This window comes from Vulpes lagopus, chromosome 1 (assembly GCF_018345385.1).
Source record: "Vulpes lagopus strain Blue_001 chromosome 1, ASM1834538v1, whole genome shotgun sequence".
Taxonomy (NCBI): domain Eukaryota; kingdom Metazoa; phylum Chordata; class Mammalia; order Carnivora; family Canidae; genus Vulpes; species Vulpes lagopus.
In genome coordinates, this window is record NC_054824.1 from 141,528,148 (window position 1) to 141,546,797 (window position 18,650).

The following is an 18,650-nucleotide window of genomic DNA, read 5'->3' on the forward strand; positions in this document are numbered from 1 at the left end:
TATGCTGTGGAAAGTTCTGCGTTCTGGCTCTCAAGCAGGGGAGGGGCAGGCATCCACACTGCTGTCTGTCAAGGTTTTCAGAGCCCCAAATTCAGCTCTTCCTTCTGTTTCCATATATAATATAAGCAGGGCACACTCAGATCCAGAGTGATTTCTTCTTATCTTTTGTGGGACACCTTCTGACCTAAATCTATAGCCCACTGGTTTGGATTCAGGAACAGAGACAAGGGCTGGAGCATTATCTTGACCCCATAGCTTTTCTGCAGGGTCATAAGAGCCACCAACTGGCCATGTATCTTTGGGCCCCCGCACTCAGGCCTCCAGCACTGACCTGTGAGTTTACACAACTTTATTCCAGGTCATTTGGCCAGTGAGAGGTGGAGTCAGGACAGGAGCTCAGAGCTCCTGCCTTGAAGAAGGTCTTAATGCAGGCAGCTCTCACTGCACTGCAAGATCCCGAGGCACATGGTATCCCCCAAATGCTATCTTGCCCCATCACTATCCTTGGGTGTTGAGGGTGCCTTTGGGGAAAAAATGACTCTGTGCATCTATGAAGAGCTTAAAGCTCTTCCTCGACAATGCAAGATTTGTTCTCATCAAGCTCTCACACAGAACAGGATGGAAAGCATTATTTCCCTATATTGTATGAGAAAACCAAGGCCCAGAGAAGCCAGGTGATTTGCTCAAGGTCACATAGCAGCAAGCCCAAAGAGCCTGGAGTCTCTTGGCTCCTAGCAAAGTGAGTGTGGCTGGTGTACCTGGCCGCAGCCCCAGCCAGTGCCCTAGCGATGAGTCTCCTGCTCCCCTCACTTTTGTCTCCCCTTCCGCTCTAGGAGCCCAACCTATACTGCCCTCGCCATGCAGTATGTACTCCCAGACCCCTCTCTATACCTTCACCCCAATGTTCACCACCATGGCATCCAGGAGGTCGAAGACACGGGAGGTGACACCGTCGCCTCGGTCCTTGGCAAGCCAGCAGTTGCAGCGCAATGTGTACTTGGTGCCCTGGGTGGGCACAGCCAGACACAGCTCCTCCACCAGCCAGCAGCTCTCGGGCGAGGCCCCATCATGGCCCAGCTGGGAGAGGACACACCAGGGCTGTGAGGGTCTGGGTGAAACCAGGAAGGAAGCCCTTGCCACTCAGCATCCCCTTTCCCGTCGTCCTACACCCTCCCCTTCCTCGGTGCTTCCTCCCAATGTGCTCTGTGCACGCTGACCCAGGTCCCTCTCGTGCAGGTGAGGAGGTTTTGCTGATAAAACAGAGGTCTCTAATCAGAGGGTTTTGACTTAATCATGAGATTATTTTGAGTAGGCCTGACCTAATCAAGCAAGCCCTTTAAAAGAGGGTCCAGATATCGGAGACGGACAGAGTCAAGAGAGATTTTGAAGTGGAAGAGTTCATATCCTACGGGCCTTGGAAAAAACAAACTGCCATGTTTTGGAGAAGGTGATGCAACAGGGGATGCGTGCAGCCTCTGGAACTGGCATCCTTGTTTCCCATGACTGCAAGGAAATGGATTCCACCAACCACCAGTGAGGTTGGAAGAGGACCCCCCGCCTCAGATGAGACCACAGTCCTTGCAGCAGCTTGATGTCAGCCCAGGGAGATGCTGGGAAGAGGACCCAGCTAACTCACAGCTGGACTCATGGCCTGGAAAACTGGGAAATCATACCTCTAAGTATTGTGCTAAGTGTGTGATCATTTGTTACACGGCAAAGGAAAAGAATACACCAGGCATCTTCACTGGGTCAGTGGGAGACAGAGACCTGGCAGAACAGTGGCTCATTCAAGGTCCCCGAGTTGATGGTGGAAGCCACATGGCCTCCCCCGAAGACCTGCTCTGAGGTGGGGGCTCCCACTCTGAGGTGGGGGCTCAGTTTCCCTGCCTGCCCTGCACCCTGCCTCCTGATGTGTTCTGATTGGCTCCTTCCTCCCCTGGGGGCAGGGCACCATCCCAGAACCCCGGGGACCAGCACCTCTATTTTCTTGATGATGCCCACATCCAAGCCTGCAACATAGAACTCCTCCACGGAGCCACAGTCGAAGCCCTTCTTCCCCCGGGGGAAGTCCAGCCAGATGCGGTTGCTGCGCTCATCGTCCTCACCGATGAGTAAGATGAAGGCCCGGCTGTCAGTGGCCGCGTCCTTGTGCTTCCCGGTGGTGACCGACACATAGTAGGGAATGACTGCAAGAGACCCCAGGGCCCAGCATCGGGATGGGCCAGGTGGACATGGGTGGGCTCACAGAGGAGCACAGAGGTCAGCCCCCCTGCCTCTGACACAGAGTGCAATGGAAACTTCCAGACTGAGACACTGATATAAATGAGACACTGATATCTCCCAAGGGGAGATCATCTTAAAAGAGCATCTTTGCTGCTTCTGAGAGTCCTGCCGACAAATGACCTTAGTGGCACCTAGCTCTCGTGTGTGAGGTGGGCATGAGAACAAGAACTTTTCCCCAGGTACAGGGGGCAGAGGCCTGAAAAGCTTTCTAGCATAAATAAGGCTGGCAAAAATGAAGTCTCACAGAAAGTAGGAATTTGGGGGAGGAAAAACAAAACAGTATTTATTGTATGTGTGATATGGTAAATGAAAATTCTAGGATGCATCCACTTCCAAAAGAGACCAGATTAATCAGCATAAAGCCTGGCTCAGGTAGGTGCAGTCTAGAGTTCCAGTTGCCCAGTGAGAGTAATCCTTCTCCTTGCAGCTTGGGGTACTCAGAAGAAGAAAGCAGACCCTGTTGGGTGGGTTTCTGGGAGGAAATCTCTGACTTAGCTGGGAGGAACACCCTTTGGCCCTTCCCCTTCCACTCATTCTGCTTGGAATGTGGATGTGATGGCTGGAGTTCTGGCAGTCATCTTGGAACCAGAGGCAATCTTTAGGATGCAAGTCCCTGACTTCACTGGAACCTGCTGTATCTGTCCCAGGTGCCTACCTTCGAACTTTTATGTGATAAAAAAGAAAAAAATCCTTCACTCTTTAAACCACTATCTTTTCTCGGTCACTTGTAGCTACTAATTGATACAAGTTGGAAACCCTTCTCTGGGATCATCTTCCTCAATGTCCTGGGTGATAATGCTCCGGTATAGGTTATAGGTTATATGGTTATAGGTCATGCAATTTGTTATCTCTTTGAAAGTTTCCAAACTAGCCCTTCTAAGCTGGAATGACCAGCATTGTTTTCTGTACCTGCCCGCAGCCTTATTTCATCTTTGCACGGGGGAGGGACTTGGCCTTTCACAGTTGATCATAATGCTTAGAGAAACACTAAGAAGGGAGGAACACTTTCTTTTGGGTCCTGTCATTTATTCACAGAGTGCGAAGGTGGAATATAAAATGACTGATTCTCTCTGCCCAGCCCCAGAGACCTCCCCACTCCACACGGTCCCCTGGAGGGGAACACGGTGCTTGTCAACACTCCACACTTAAGACAGCTGACCAGATAGGCGGTAACTTTAAGTGTCAGATAAACCAACTCAGAACTGCTCTATCTCCAAAATCCGGTTGGAAGAATGAGCTTGTCAGGACATTACAATATCATTTGAAGGAGGGAAAAACGGAGGCCGGAAGCGTGGCTTGTCCAAGGCTAAGTACATCACTGTCAGAACCAGAAATGGAACTTAGTCCTCCTAGAACCATCTTAGGACTTGTTCCCCTCCCTCACCACATCGCACTGTGCCTCCAGTCTGCGAGGCCGAGGTCCTCTGGGTGATGCTCTGGACTGACACGCCAGGGGTCCTCCCGGCGGCCGTTGGTGCCTGTCCGCTGAGAACTGTCCCGGGCCCTTGGGGGCTGAATCTATATCCCGCGGGTCTGGGTGAGGGCAGAGTGTACAGCGATGCCCCCCACCCTGGTGGCGGGCCAGTGGATTAGGGGCATCGGCTCCCTAACTCCTCCTGGCCTTTGAAGCCCCTTCTGCAACAGGGCTGCCGGCTGCCCTTGCAGCGCGGTTGGCAGGGAAGCAGGCAAGCTGTGGGAGTCATTAAGCTTTAGGAGAAGTCAGCTGGTGGCAGGGCAAACGCCCCGCTGAGCGCCCCTCGGCTCACCTGGACCCTCCTGCACGTAGGCGGCCATGGGCCCCGTCACGGTGGCCACGTCGACATCGGCCATCTTCGAGCTCAGGGCGATCTCCCAAAAGTCGGCCGGGCTGCTGCAGTTGCTGCTCCGGTCCCCCGTGTACTCCTGCCCAGAGGAGCACGGCCCGGCCCCCTACAGCGCTGGCACCTTGTGCCCGGGCGCGCAGCGCAACGAAGAGGGCGAGCCATAGCTGAGCCAGGTCCCCCACCCCGGCCGGCCCACCACTGCCTTTCCCTTCGGTACCTTCTCGTAAAAGAGCCTCTCGAGCCGCCCATCTTCCTTCTTCAGGGACAGCCAGCGCCCGCACAGGAACAGGAACTCGTCCTCATTGGTGTCATTCCAGATCTCCACCTTCTCCACGTACCAGTCTGCGCACCACTTGGTGTTATCGTGGCGGAGCTTGATCTTGTAGATGACCCCCAGGTCAGCGGCCTCGATGATGAACGTGTCGGCCTGGGGGATCCAGATGTGGGCACTTGGGTGGGGGTGCGCCCCACCTCCACCCACGGCAACCCTGACTATCCAGCACCTTCTACTCCCCTAAGCCGTCGGGCTGAACAGACCTTCCCAGCTGGACTGGACATGTCTCTAGCACAGAGCATGGTGTATTCTGAGGCCTCACTTCCACAATGGCCCCGTTTTGCAGGAACAGGTTATCCCTGTTCCTCCTGGGATAACCCTTATAGATGTCTGGAACATGGAATGCAAGGGGGCATGGGGCAGATAAGGGAGCTCAGCTTGGTCCTGCTACCTGGATGTCCTTGGTTACATTGAATATCGGCATGAGTTCAGGTGGGAGGCTGGAGGGAGTCATGGCGGGGGGGTGGGGGGTGCTTGAAATTCCCAGGGGGAGGCTGCGAGGCAGTCAGAAGAGCCACAGGGCCAGGCCCGGGAGAGAAGACAGAGCAGGGAGATGCTCTGGTGGAGGCCCAGCTGAGGAGCCAAGGGACAACATTTGGAATGCAGGTGCAGGCAGGTGTGAAGTGGGGTGTGATGCTAAGCCCTCTGGGTCCCTGATCATCCCATCGGTGAAGTGTTGCTACACTCTTGGGTACTTGAATCCTAAGATCGCTCAGTGAGATGCAGAGTTCCAAGCCTTAGGTGAGGTGTGGTCAAAACACAGGCTGAATGTGGCCGGCAGGAGCCTGGCCCAGGGGAGGAGAGGCTGGTGACCCTGACAGTGCTTTTCCTCCAGAAGATGGGAGATGTGCTGAGTGACTCCTGAGGACTGGGAACCCAGAGATAAATATGATTAGGAAGGCTCTGCCTCTCCTGGGGTTCTCATGGCCCAGGGCAGGGAGGTGAGGGAGTGGGTGATTACAGCCCATGTGCAGGAGCAGCCACCTGTCCATGGACTAGAGGCAGGGCTGGGAAGACTCTTCAGAAGGTGGCATTAAGCTAAGGATGGGGGCTGGGCTTTCTGGGTACTGAGGCAGGTCAGTCTGCAGGCAGAGGAACCTGCAGGTGAGCACTACACGGCTGACCGTGGTGGCCACAGGGCTCTGACCAGTGGCTAAGATCATTAGGGCAAAAGCAGGCACATCCTACGACACAGCAATTCCACTTCTTTCTTCTGTCCTGAGGAGACACCTTTATATAGGTGCACAAGGATTTTTATCGCAAGCTTTTACAGTGGAAAACTGGGAGCCATGTGCCATCCAGTGCTTGGGGAATGGTTAAGTAATCACAGGGATGTTGTGTGTAGAATGTCACAAGTGTGGTGGTTACAAAGAATGAGCCAGCGCCATCTATTTTTGGATGTCCTGACAAAGGGCACCTGGGTGGCTCAGTCAGTTGTGTGCCTTAGGCCCAGGTCATGATTTCGGGGTCCTGGGATTAAGCCCTGCATGGGGACCCCTGCTCAGTGGGGACCCTGCTTCTTCTTGTCTCTGCTCTCAGCTTATTCTCTCTCTCTCTCTCTCAAATAAATAAATAAGATCTTTGGAAACACAAAAGAATATCCTGACATAGGAAGATTTCCAATGTACCCCATTGCATGCCAAAGGTGAACTGAAGAAGCATTCACAGAGGCTTATGTCTTTTATGTAAAAAAATGAAAAGCATGGAACAGCATTATGGATTTTCTATGGGCACAGCCACGTGGACATGGAGAAGATGCCCAGAAAGGATTGGAAACAGGAGAGAGCATGGGGCATTCTGTGGGGTTAGTGGAGAGCCCCCTGGCCGGGCTGAATGACTACCAGCTTTGGAGGGGTCAAATGAGGAGGCTGCAGGAAGCAGTGGGGAGCCCAGGTGATTCCACGAGTCAGGTAAGCAAAGTGGGGGCTAAGGAGCTGACAGGGCTGATCTAGGGGCCGTGCAGGAGGGAGAAACTCCTGACCTGGCTTTGGACTGGAAGTGGGTGCTCCTGGGCGGGGGGCGTCTAGGGGGAACTTCTGTATTCTGGAGGAAATGATCAGAGAAATGGAAGCTTCTAGATACTGAACAGTGAACTTAAATCCCATGAACCATCCATGACTAAACCAGAAGTAGCTCTCACCCCCCTCGATAGGAGGGAAGGGAGGGAGAGGGATGGTGGGGACTAGGGTCAAGGCTCTTCTTAGGATGTAACAAGTGCTAAGACAGAAAAATCTGACCCTGAACCCAGGGGGGAATGGACTGCATCACCTTCACTCAGAAGTTCATGCGTTAAAGTGCCCTACAAATATTTACTGTGCCTACTCCGTAGCCGGCTCCGTGGATCTGGCCACCAAGAAACATCGATGGGTCAGCTGTGCGCTGCGCCTTGCTGTCTTACAATGTATTGTCCAGACGTTGGCTCCAGGCGCCAGCGAGGGGAGGAGAAGGTAGACTCCCCCCCATCCTCAACCACATTCAGTGCTTCCAAAGAGCCAGGCACGTTAGGTGTTTTAATTTAGTGAACTTATTTTACGGTGGAAGAAACTGAGGCACAGAGATGCTGAGTAAGTTGCCCAAGATCACACAGGATGTGAAGTCAGGCAGTCTGCCCCAGCCACAGGTCTGCCCACCCAACAGCACGGCCATGTCCCACCCCAGCGTATGTGAGTGACCTTGACAATCCTGCCCCCAGCCTATAGTCCAGGACACCACCTGTGTCACTTGGCCACTTTGCCTTCCATTTTTTCCCAAAACGGACAGACCTCCTATTAGCTACCTTATACGTGCAGCAAACAATTATATCTCACCTGTGTGGGTGAGACTATTTCCCCCCGACACAAAGTGTTCTTATATGTCTTGTCCTATCTTTCAGCCCAGGGGTTCATGTAGCTATCACACCACGAGTCCCACTTCAGAAGCAGTAGACCAAAGCTAAGGGTATCCAGTAGTTCCTACCTGGATGACTGAACACATGAACGGGAGCCCCAGGTCCTGACTCCCCCGGGACTTCGAGGCCAGGCTGGGACTCCTTCCAGAAGGTCTGGCCTAGGGGGTCACCAGCCAGCTGCAAATCTGCTCATATGACACTACTCTCCTTGCTGTGGAGCCAATTTCCTTTTCAGTGCCGAGGAGCATGTCCGGCTGAGGGGTTCGGGCTTAAGGATACCCCTGTTAAACCCTTGCTCATCGATGCAGAAAGCCCCCACATGTGTACAGCCACGGGCAGTCGGGCTGCCTCGCTCTGATGGCCCTGCAGCTACAGCCTGGCCTGGGGGGAAGGAAGATTCCGGAGAATGGAGGGAAGGGACTGAGGCAGAGAGGGCCCTGGAGACAGCCGAGCTGCAGTGGGGTTGGGGCGGGGGGTGAACCAGGCCGAGGGACAGATCGCTTCCTTTCCCTGAAACCACAGGATGTCAGCGCCCTTTGCTTAACAGAGGCCTTTCTTGCCCCCACCCTCCCACCCCCTGCCCCAAGATAGTCCAGGGCAGGGTGGACTCTAGTTGGGGCTGAGGGGTCCTCATCTGCTCCTCTAATCCCTCCGCGGCTCCCTCGGGCCTCCTTGCTGCCTGGAGCTCTGACAGCACAGCTTAGCCCGTTCACAGACGTAGAGCCCCAATTGGGGAGGGTAATGGTAGAAGCAGGCCTCGGGGCCCGCCACATGATGATCAGCCCCGCATTGGGGACCGCCCACAGTGAGCCGGATGTTCTGATGATGATCCCCCTGCTGGCTTGCTCAAACCCTGCCCTCTGCTCTCCATCCACCTCAGATCGGAACCCAGGGCCCATGCACAGGCTCAGAGAGGGGCTCAGCCACTCCAAGGGGGGTGGCACCCAGGGTAAACACCCACACGGGAGCAGGGCACCGCACGGGGTTCATGGGCAGCCTCTGGGACTGAGAAGAGCTGGCCCCAGGCAACCGACCCAGGAGCCGGAGGGAAGGGGGTAAATGCTGTGTGCCGCCTACCGTTCCTTTCTCGAACTTGTTGGTACGGTTCTCTGACTTGCCAAGGTATCGCTCCCCAGTGTCCCCCAGATCTCCGTAGATGGTGATGTAGACCTTGGCGTCTGTCCCTGCCCCAGGAACGTTCCCCGTGAAGATCTGCACCGAGTACAGCACGACTGGCCGGGCAGTCAGATAGACGCACAGACAGATGGACAAAGGGAAGAAAAGAATAACAGGGCTTTAGGACCGAGACAACTGGACTGGCAGGAGGAGGTAGTGTCTGCCTTTTATCTGTCCACTCGTGCACATTGTGCTACGAATCCGCAAGGACGCGCCCTGGGAAGTCTGCCCATCTGACCTGGACCCAGGTGGCTCCCAGACCCAGAGGCTGGAGGCTCCTCCCCGCAGCTCACCCACTATCCACCCATCCGGCTTCCCGCGCTCCCAGGAGGGAAGATGCCGGAGGATGGGCTGAAGTGTGTGCATGCACCACGCTCACTACATCTACCTGCCCCGACATGCGGGCAATAATACTCCTTCCTGTTTGAGGGTGACCAGTATTCACGCCAGTTCCTTCTAGATGGTCTTCAGAAAAAATCAAATATTTCTGAGATGATAGCTTCCCCATGGTGTCTACGTCCTTATTTTGATTAATTCTTTAACTCTGCTGACCAACACCTGCCCGGAGTGACAACTACGTGCTGCATCACCTCCCATGGCCTGTGGGAAGGGCTGGATAAATACTGGTGGGACAGCTATTAAAGATTATTAAGGAAAATAAAGATAAGCCAGTGTCTTGTCTTTGTTCTGCTGCTATGGGCTCGTGGAAGAAGGATAAAGTATCTCCCTTTTCAACCTCCATGCCAGGGGGAAAGGCTAAGAGTTCTTTGTCTCCTCTTCAGATTCTTCTGTCTTATGAGCTTTGGAGTTTCAGGCCAAGAAGAAGGGACTCAGCTGGCTGATTCCCAAGGGAAGGGATGGAAATTGTGGCTTTGAGGTAAGAGGTGGGAGTGGCCAGATTGGGAGGAAGATTGGTTTCCCCAGCCTGTGAGGAGGGCAGGGCTCTGGAGTCCCTTTGGCTGGCAGGGACCCCTCACCTGCACACGGAGGTGGGGAGATGGCTGTGGGGTTATCTGGGAACTTGAGGCAAGGAGGCCTCGTGGCTGAAGAGAGGGTCTCACGATGAAATCGAGGTGTTTCTGGCCACCCAGAGGAATGACGCTCGCATGTCTGTGGAGAACCAGCAGCTATGGTCAATGTGTGGCAGGAGGACACAGTTCTCCATGGTACCCGCCCTGGATGAAGCAGCTAGGCCCCTCCTGGGAGGTCATGATTCTCTCAAAATCCAAAAAGATGGATTCTCTCTCCCTATAGTGACTGAGATGGACTTTCTTACCAACTCTTGCAAGTGGGCCCAGGCCACATTTAATTACAACGAGAAAAGGAAGATGACATGAGTTACTCATACCCACAGTTGTGGAACACGTTCACACCCACAGCATGGTTCCTATTATTTTCCTCTTTTTCCCTTGGACTCCACAGCATTATTCTCTCCTGCTCTCCATCTGCCTCTCTGGTGGCTCCTTCTGGAGCAGCAGCTTTAGGGGTTCCTAATCTTCTTGCCATCCCTCAGATGCGTGCTTCTGCTCGCTTCCTTCAGCTCCCCTCCTGCACACCCTGGGCGTGGACTTCTGTGAGGCCCCTGAGTCCGTGTCTCCAACCCAGTGCCCTCCTGTGCTCTAGATCCATGGCCCTGTCACCTAGGGGGGCACATCTGCCTTGACGAGACATCACAAACTCACGTGCAAACCTGAACTCTGCTCCCCTCCCTCAAGCCCTTTCCAAACCTCCTCTCCACCCTCCCTCCCTGCCTGGCAGTCTGCTTCGAAGACCTCCGCAGTGTCCTGTGAGCATGGCTGTCAGGGGCCTGCCCCCCGCCCTGCACCCCTCCCAGGACTGCCACTCTGCCCTCCACTCCTGCCTTGCTCAGCACAGCATCTGTCAGCATTTCATGCGTCGCATTAGTAAGTAAAATCTTCTCTTTGGTGTTTAAGAGTCAACAGCACCCAGGTCTGTCTGGCTCATACTGACAGGAGGTGACATTAGGAATCTTGTCACAGTTTAGACACAACAATCAACTGTCCTCCCCTGCGTGTTCTCTCCCCAGTCACCTCCTGGCCGTGCATTCAGACCTGCTCTACACCTTTTCTATGAGCCCTTTCCCCAGAGTGGGGTGCCATTACCCTCTGGGGGCTGTGGCCCAGCGGCCCTCCTTCTCCCCCTCCCCCTTACCCCCACCGCTCTTTCCAATCCTCGGGGGAGCGAAAACTGATTCAGCTTCTGGGTGCTGAGCAATGCAGTTATGCAGTCAAATCCGGCTATTTCTGGATCCTCCTCCCTCCTTGTCCCACCCAAGCCACACGGTTCTCAGTGGAAAGATGTTTCCCTAGAAACATCGCCAGGCACAGAGTGGGTTTGTGGCATGTTATTAATACAGAACAGCCCAAGTGTGCCGCTTGGGACAGCTTTCCGAGGCGTCCTCTGGGATCCAAGCAGAAAAGAGAATTTTCCCCCAGACTTAATAGCAAAGGGATTTGGGTTGGGAAAGGCACGTTACAGAGGCGACACTTGTTTTTATCTCTAAGCAAGTAGCAACTGAGATGAAAGGAAATGTTAGAGCCATAGCTGTCTACATCTTCCTGGTTCCATACAGGGCCTGGGATCCTGGATTTTACTCCCATTGTTTCTAAGAGGGAATGCAACACCACAAATGTGAGCTGGATCTCCAAGCTCTCTCAGGGCATCTCTGATCCGTTTACACTGCCCACCGGGAAGAGATCCTTAGTATTCTTTTGTGTATCATAAGATGGTGGAAAGCCTGTTTCTCGCAAGTGAATTTGATTTCTGACACACTGAAAGCTCATTCAAGGCTGACCAAATAACCTGGGGGTTGACAGGACAATGGCATCATGGGTCAAAAAAAAGAGGTGTGACTGTCCCTGTGGCCTGGGAGGAATGTGTGTGCATGCATGGGTGCCATTGTGCATGCACATATGCACACACACATACACACACAATGTAAAAAGAAAGGAGAAAAGAAGGCTGAGGACTGAGTCTGAGCAATACTACCTGGCACAAGAGGAAAAAAGCACTCAGAGGGCCAGTCAGAGAAATGGGAAGAGAAGAGAACGGTCCACAAGTGAAGCGAGAAGCACACAGAGGCTGTGGTTGGGCTGAGGCAGACCCTGCAGAGAAGCCTGCATCAGTGAGGAATGGGCATAGGTACCTGCACTTTAGACAAAAGAAAGCCACGGCCCCGGATACTCAAGGCTGCACCAAACCTCTGTGTGCAGCTCTAGCTACACACAAGTCCAAGATGCTTCTCTATTCATATGTAGTAGAGACAGCTGGATCCCTCGAGAGCAGGGAGGACCCAAGCCTGCAGAGGAGTAGCTGGAGAAGCCAAGAAGAGGGAGGCCATGGGGACCAAGAGAATCCAGGCACGGGTGAACAGGCATCTGGATGACGTGTCCCAGTGTCAGGCCAGGGAAGGATATCCAGGGATGCCTGCTGTTTACATCTTTCCTGCCATTTATCAGCTGTGTGAACGAGAGCACATTAGACCACTTCTGTGGGCCTCAGGCAGCCTCTCTACCAACTGGAGTTAGTCACACACCCAGCCTCCTGGCTGCAAACACTCAGCCTGGCACGGGGCAGGTGCCCTACAAGGGACGGCTGCTGCTGACAGTGACGAGGGCACCACACTTACTGTCCAGAGGCTCCTCCACTTCCTTGTAGACTTGCCTTAGGGACCCATCTCTCATGTATTTTTCAGTGAAGATGTCATAAGGGACCAATTCTCGAATGGTCTTCTTGTCATCCTCTGACTTGGCGAGCCATCGATCACAAGGGAAAGTCAAGGTCTCTGTGCCCTGGGATGAGGAAACAAGAGGAAAATTAGTCGTGTGTGTGGAGGCTTCTGATGTCAGTTGTTCCTCAGCATGTCAACACTCATGGGGACCAAGGATGAGGGTCATGGAGAACCCCCAGATTACACACACGCCACAGGGGAGGCTGGGCTCAGCCCAGATTCCAGCAGGTTCAGTCTTAAAGACTTCAACAACTGCATCAGCAGTTGGCTCGTGAAGGTGGGGTTCCCAGGGTCACTTAAAAATAGATATTGGAGTCCCATCCCACACACTTGGGTTCCACAAATAAGGGAAGGGGCTCAGGATTGTTAAATTGCTCTCAAGTCCCTCAACCACAGCCACCACTGAAACCAGCCTTCCATGCTTAGAATTCTGTGGCTCCAGAACGCTTGCCAAGCTGTGCTGGTGGATTTCTTTCTATGAGTTGACCTTGGGGAGCAGGAAGGGCATGCTTGGTCACTCACTAGTAGTGTGGCCCTGGGGGTGGGGAGCAGAGGATCTGGGCTGCCCAGATCCTCCTCCTTGATCCCTGAATGAGCTTCTGAAAGGTTATGCCTTGGACCTGAGCTGGTTCGTGCACTCTGAGCAAACGGGGTGAACTGTCCTCAGATTTTACCTCAACTTAATAAAGCTGCAGGTTCTTTTTTTTATTTTAATTAATTAATTAATTAATTAATTAATTTAGAGAGAGAGAGTGCTCAAGCAAGTAGGGGGAGGGGCAGAAGGAGAGAATCTCAAGCAGATTCCCTGCTGAGCTCAAGGGCTTGATCCCATGACCCTGAGATCATGACCCTGAGATCATGACCTGAGCCGAAATTAAGAGCTGGATGCTTAGCCGACTGAGCCACCCAGGCATCCCATAAAGCTGCAGGTTCTTATCAGGAATATGCCTTGATTCTCTTCTGGAAAGGGGGTAAAAAATACTCCAGCAGGACAGACCAGTCAGAAACTCACATCTTTATCTGGGAGGAGCCTGCGGATGTCCACGTGGGAGCAGTGCCACCCAGGATTTATGCCCGTATTGTCATGGCCAATCCGAATTTTCTCAATGATTTCCCCCACGTCCTCTAACTGTGGGAAGGAGAAAATGCACCAGATGGTAGCTAAAAGGTCCGGGAAAGTACAACCTCAGATATATTCTGCCTCCCCAGGGTGGGTGTCCCTTTGAATGATGTCTCCACTGTCCGGCTGAGCCAGCCTCTACTCTCCTCTTCACATGCCATGCTAAGGCTTCCCTTCCTCTCTCCCCACTTAAAATCAGCCTAGACTCCAGAACTCAGTGCGATCAACCTCTAGGAGGCTGTCTTCCCATATCCTTCTCTTCCATGGTGGAGTTCACCTCTCTGTTTTCCGTTACTCACCCTTGTGGCAGCTTGTTCTTGGCTTGAGAACTGACCTGAGTATCAGAAGATGAGTTCTGGTTCCACCTATGCCCTGTCTTGCCACCCTGACCTTTTAATCTTGGCCCCTAGGAGACCCTCTATCTCCAGCTACCCCTCTTCTATATCCCTCAAATTCCAGTCCCTCAAACTTGACATTCTCTTGTCATGGGGCCTTTGCACTGGCTCCCACAGCCCCTTCATTTTTTTTCTTCTTTACCTAAACCTCAACCTCATCACTCAGGTTTCAGATCGAGGATCACTTCCTCAGGGAAGCCCCCTTGACCACTTCAAGAAAGTCAAATCTTTTTATGACAGGCACTTACAACATCCCATGGCACCCCCCACCCCCAGCCCAGTACTTCTCATAGTGGGAAGTTTGCATTCATCAGTGTAATGCCCTGTCCTCTACCACTGAAAGCTACAAGGGCAGGCACCACACCTGTTTGTGCTCACCACTATCCCCAAAGCCTACAACAGAGCCTGAGACTCTGGTGCTCAGTAAATATTGGCTGAAAGGATGAAAGAATGAGCATTTCCTCATCTGCAAAACAGCCAGGTTCTCTCAGACACAACGTTGAACTTTAATTATGATCATGTGGATGCAAGGCCTGTTGAATGGGACAGCTGATGCGTGTGTGCCGCAGTGAGTCCCTGAAATTCAGGAGCTATCAGCTCTTCTCTCTTCCACCTGGAGCTGATGGCATGGAGTGCAGGGGAGGGACTCTATCAGGAATGACTGATCCCTCCAATCCCTCCACATCCTTTATCAAAGCAATGAGATGGCCAGTCATAAGGTGAGGGGGATGTGCCAATTTGAGTTGTCCTGGCAGCGTCTCTACAGAGCCGGCCACCTGGCCAGCACGGGCAAGTTCTCAGTGCAAGGAGATGGCAGTCAGGTCTGGGGTGGGTGAGGGTTTGTGATGAGTGAATGGCATCTGAGTGATAAATCATTCATCAAATGCAAAGTGTCTATAACCACAGACGGAAGTGAACTCTAAAATGAATCGCAACAGCTTCCGACCACTGGTTTCCTTCTTCCCCACACGGCTACCACAGTGGACAGCCCAGGGCAGGCCCATCAGCACTGCTTGGAGAACTTCCCCCTACTGTCATCCCCACCCTCATCCTTCCCAGTTGTAGCCACAGCTCTGCCACCTACAACCCCTGCAATCTGAGGCAAGGCACTTGCTCTTCCAGTGCCTTCCTCAACCATCTATAAAATGGGGGAGAACAATGTCTTCCTCAATTGAAGGCAGAGGCATGAGCAGAGTAGCCCTCAGAGGTCACTTCTAGGTCTAAGATGCCAGCCATGGTTCTTTATGTCAACCATTCTCTCCTTCTGGGTAACCCGCAGGGCACCACATTGTTGCAAGTTATGAGAATTAAAAAGGATGCTATAGCTACCGTGCCTTCTGCTGCTTGCCTCACTGTCCCCCCATCCTGCTCTCTACTGGCCAGCTCACCCTCACTGCACCCTAGGAGTGGTGTAGTGGTGTCCCCTGTGAGCCCCCAAGGGGCAGTCTGATCATGAAACACAGATGGGCGACTTCAGGCTGATGTTAGTGCTCTGGACATTTTTAATGAGGCCTCATTCCCTCATGATGGGAGAGGCACAGAAGCTATGGAGAAAACTTTTGGCCCACAGAAGGTCCACCCGAGGACACTGAGCTGCCAGCTGCTTTGAGCAGTGAAGATTCACCTGCCTCTCCCTCTGCCCAAGTGCCTCTTCTCCTCCTTCCCCATCCCACCTCTGAGGTTCGAGATGTGTGGACCTGCTGTTCAAGGGTCCTTCTGGAGCCTCAGCCATCTAGCCACTCAGTTATGCATGCCATGTCAGGGTGACCATCTCTGTTGTGACCCTCAGTGAGCAAGGAGGTCACTAGGGGACTGCTAGCCATGATGGTGGGCCTTCATGAGAGCCCCAGAATCAGAGGAAACCCTAATATTCTCCCAAGAGGTGGAAGAGAAGGTTCTGGAATTGAACTGCTTGAGCCCAAATCTTGGCTCTGCCCTTTGTTAATTATGATGTCCTGAGCAAGTTTCTTCACCTGCCATTGCAGCTGTAAGAAGGGATAATCATACCACCAACTCTTGTGATGGTGATGAAGACTCCATGAATTGATCTACTTCAAGTGCTCAGAACAGGGCTAACACAAGGCAGGTGCGGAACAAATATTAGTTATTATTACCATTCTCCCAGCCACTCCCTGTGTCTTAGGGCAAAGCCACGGAGTGGGGAGTGGCTTGCTCACGAGCTCGTGTCTGAGCCAGAGCTTATGTGCCTAGAACTCGAGCTTATGTGCCTGCCATCCAGCGCACTCTGTCTCACCTGGAGATCAGTCAGAAAAGAGACAGGGAGAGGCAGGGACACGAAGTTTTTTTCATTTGTTTCGAGACTCTCACATTCCTCCAATAGCCAGATAGATTTGAAAAGGAAAAAAGAAAAAACTTAGCAACAAATTACTGGCAAATTATAGCTGCTGATTAGTGGGCACCTCATTGATAAAACTCCATGGAAGTCACGCTGAGGTGTAATCATAGCCCCATCACCACCACTAACAGCGTCAGGCTGGGATGACTCATGTACCAGGCCATCTCGAGTGGGTGAGCTGTTCCTTTGTGTGGATAAATGAATCACCCTTGAATTTTCCCCAGTAAAGACTCCACCAAGGTGGCAACCTTCCCACAAGTGCTGACTGCTCCCAGAGAAGGTGGGGAGGGAGCAGGGAGTCCCCCAACAGACACACTGGCCGGGGCTCTGGACTTTGTTTCCCATCAGAATATAAGGGACATTTCTCCAAAGGTCCCCGCTATCTGATGCGTCCAGACTCCTGAGACATCTAGCTCTTTTCCTTCAGAGCTGTCCCCTCTAAGTCTTGCTTCAGCCAGTCCCCTACCCATTCTGTCACCCTCCTGCTGTCCCTCTGGCCAAACTTTAAACCACACGCTTCAAACCAAAAACCAAAACCTCTGGCCCTTGGCCACAATGTTCCCCTTGCTAGGAATGCCTTCCCCTGCTTATAGTCGCATTCAGTCCAGTTCAAAGCCACCACATCCAAGGAGCCTTCTTTCTCTGAACACCCATCACATGTTCAGTCAATCCCTAACTTGCCCTCAATGCCATGGGCTCATGTTTTGCAGGGGCTAAGAGCACGTATTCTGAGCCAGTTCTCCTGGGTCTGAATCTTGCTTCCACTACAGTCTAGCTGTGTGAATTTATGCAAGCTACTCAGCACTCCGTCCTCACTTTCCCCATCTTTAAACAGGAATAACTACAAACCAGAGTTGCTATGGGGGGTTGAATGAGTTAATGGATAGAGCCCTATGACTGAGCCTTCATACCCACAGGATCAGTTATTCTAAGGATGACCAGACTCTCTCTGTTAGCCTTATGTGGAAGTCTGGGGTCCTCCACCTGGACTGCAAGCCCCTTGCAGGCAGAGTCTGGGTGCCCCCCTTCTCTTGTCTCTCCCACCCAACCTAGCACATGGTGGGAGTACACAAGGGAGACAGTGAGATGTCAAGGTGCTATGACCTACACCTATAGTAAGCATGGAACAAGCAAACCCCTAGGCTAGCAGGGGAGCTGGGGAGAACATATGGGATGTCTGAAGCCAGGCCCTCCCCATGGATATGTGTATGTTGTTGCTAGCACTGGAGATCGTCCCAGTGGAACTGGAATTATGCTTCTAGTCTCCCCAAACCCTGTCCATTCATTGTCACCTTAATTCCTGATACTAGTCCTGGTGGGGCAGGTGAGGTGTCCCATCCTCCTGGCTACTCAGATGTACCGAGTGAGGCCCAGTGAGGCTGGATGAACTGCCTGGCTTCTTTACTAACAGCAGCCATCAGGGTGCCTCTGGACACAGGCCTCTTCTTCCCCGATCTTCTGATGCCCCCCTCTACCTCCCAGTCCCAGCTCCCCCCACAGTCTGCTGAGCCCAGGTACCTCCATAATGAAGCGGGAAGCTGACTTCCTTTCAAAGAACAGCTTTTGCTCCCTCTTATTGGTGCAAAGGTACTTCTGCTGGGTGCACACCGCGTCACAGCCATAGATGACGATGAAGATGTTGGCATCTGTCCCAGCAGCAAAGACGTCGCTGGTGTACAGGATGATCTCGTAAGGGACAACTGAGGGTGGTGGACAGGGGGTGAAGTCAGAGGGGAGGTGAGAACAGAAAACAAATGTGGACAAGATCAAGCTTTTCACTGGCACCACTGCCCTGGGACCCCATCACCAGGAGCTGCTGTCCAGGGATCTGGACCCTCACATGGTTTCTTAGCAACTGCAGGCAGGGGGAGGGGACAGGCAGTGTCCTGTCATGCCTACTGCCCACAGACAGCCCCTGTCACCAAGGACCAGGGTCTCCGTGCCTCTCACATCACAGAGCTAGTACAGCAGTTTGGCTGAAAGCACGGGCTCTACCCTGACATTCTGTGTGACCTGGGCAAGTCACTTAGGAGCCTCGGTTTCCTCTTCTGTAATGTGTCCTCACCATGATCTTTAGCTGTAGACACTATAAACAGGAGGGTTATAGTTCAGAGAGCAATGGACCAATTGGGTCAGCGGTCTACAGGGTGAGAATCCTTCCTCTTCCTGCCGTCACGTGCTCCACACTAGCCTGCCCTCCCAAACCCTCCATAATGTACTTGGCCTTTGCTGGGTCGGATGCTGGGGAAGAGGGGTGACCTTGTGGACTCCTTAAAAGGGAGGCTGACTCATCAGTACTGTTGGCAAGCAGCTTCCTTGTGGGCAGCCGCCAGCATGGGTAGAGACCAGCATTGCCCACTGTGTGGGCTGAGGATCCTTCACCTCAGCAACTCTTTGGGTGCTTATTAAACACACAGATTCCCAATCTCTCCCTAGATTCTCTACAGGATGATTTCTAGTCATCTAAATATTTAACTCAGACTTCACACTGGAGCTTGAGACCAGCAGTTTAAAAGAACGTGTCA

At 52.9% G+C, this 18,650-nt stretch overlaps 1 protein-coding gene across 1 annotated transcript in view; it reads right to left on the reverse strand.

The window, feature by feature from the left end:
• LOXHD1 (lipoxygenase homology PLAT domains 1) overlaps positions 1–18,650 on the reverse strand; it is a 163,503-nt gene that overhangs the window by 30,920 nt on the left and 113,933 nt on the right. The window contains exons 26-33 of the mRNA XM_041756584.1: positions 17,644–17,825; positions 13,267–13,383; positions 12,153–12,315; positions 8,405–8,559; positions 4,324–4,533; positions 4,050–4,185; positions 1,978–2,186; positions 892–1,077 (exon numbers count right to left, since the gene is read on the reverse strand). Of these exons, the coding sequence (XP_041612518.1) occupies positions 892–1,077; positions 1,978–2,186; positions 4,050–4,185; positions 4,324–4,533; positions 8,405–8,559; positions 12,153–12,315; positions 13,267–13,383; positions 17,644–17,825 (1,358 nt within the window). The remainder of the gene's footprint in view (positions 1–891; positions 1,078–1,977; positions 2,187–4,049; positions 4,186–4,323; positions 4,534–8,404; positions 8,560–12,152; positions 12,316–13,266; positions 13,384–17,643; positions 17,826–18,650) is intronic.